Below are 1,027 nucleotides of genomic sequence, written 5' to 3'. Positions count from 1 at the left end.
GCGAGTTTGTGTCAAAGGTAAATTTATAATTGTACCTTTTTTCTCTAACTTGGACCGGTGACCGAGAATTTGCGAACCATACCCCAAATGCTAAATGGCAATCTTGAAAACCGAAAGGCCCGAAGTTTATTTTTTAGCTAAGCTGGGGAGACACCGTGGGATTCGAATCCAAGACCTGTAGGTTAAGATAGTGCAACCTAATCATCAAGTTATCTCGCTCCAACCCGTCGAAAGATAGCAAAATTTTATTCAAGCCAACTCAGACGCCGGATGTCCAAAAGGAGAAGAAATTATTGTTATTATTTCTCCAAAAGCTAACGTAGTCACCGGAATTATCGTCTTCCCATCGATCGATTTACAGGTAAGGGTACTCGACTAATCTTTCCCCAGTGAAGATATATTACAAAAAAAAAGGAAAAAGAAGAAGAAAATTTTACGAGAAAAAGAAAGGGTGGTCACGAAACCGAAGCAGAAAAGGCAATCTGGACCACGAGATTATTATTCAGGCGTAAGAAACACCAAGAGCCGTGTTGTGGCAGAATCTCTCGGAGACCGTCTTCCTCACTCTGGAGTCAGTCTCCGGGGGAGGAATCGGAGCTCCCTTTGGAGAAATCCGGGGATGCGCGTCCTGCTGCATCACGAGAAGCGTCCTCTTGTCTCTTGTGTCGGTGGGTCTGGGCCTGAAGATCAATTGGAGCAGCCTGCTGAATGGCCGGAAGGCCTTGGGCTGCCGTTGCCGCTGCTGCTTCTTGCTCGGCGGCGCTGGTGCTGTTGGTGGCTTCGATGACGACGCGAAGTGAGGCATCGAATTGGAGCGAGAGGCGGAGGTGATGGCGGAGTCCAGCTGACGTTTGAAGGATCTGAGCTCGAAGGAATCGTAGAGACAACTATCGCAATCCCACACCAGCTTGCTCCCGGACCTCCTAGTCTCCTCCTTCTCCTCCTCCTTGTCTTTCACAAGGGTGGCTTCTTCTAAGAACGAAACTTTTCCCATTCCAATCTCCTTTTCCTACTGCTCCACTTCTCC

At 48.3% G+C, this 1,027-nt stretch overlaps 1 protein-coding gene across 1 annotated transcript; it reads right to left on the bottom strand.

Annotated features, from left to right (window-relative positions):
• Positions 1–273: 273 nt before the first annotated feature.
• On the bottom strand, positions 274–1,027 carry LOC149814548 (uncharacterized). Its single transcript, XM_089989131.1, has one exon. The coding sequence runs from the start codon at positions 992–994 to the stop codon at positions 503–505; it is 492 nt and encodes a 163-aa protein (XP_089845257.1). The 5' UTR covers positions 995–1,027; the 3' UTR covers positions 274–502.

Source organism: Nuphar pumila, chromosome 15, assembly GCF_984573655.1.
Source record: "Nuphar pumila chromosome 15, dmNupPumi1.hap1.1, whole genome shotgun sequence".
Classification (NCBI taxonomy): domain Eukaryota; kingdom Viridiplantae; phylum Streptophyta; class Magnoliopsida; order Nymphaeales; family Nymphaeaceae; genus Nuphar; species Nuphar pumila.
Note: the sequence above shows the minus strand (reverse complement) of the source record. Positions and strands in the feature narration are given on the sequence as shown.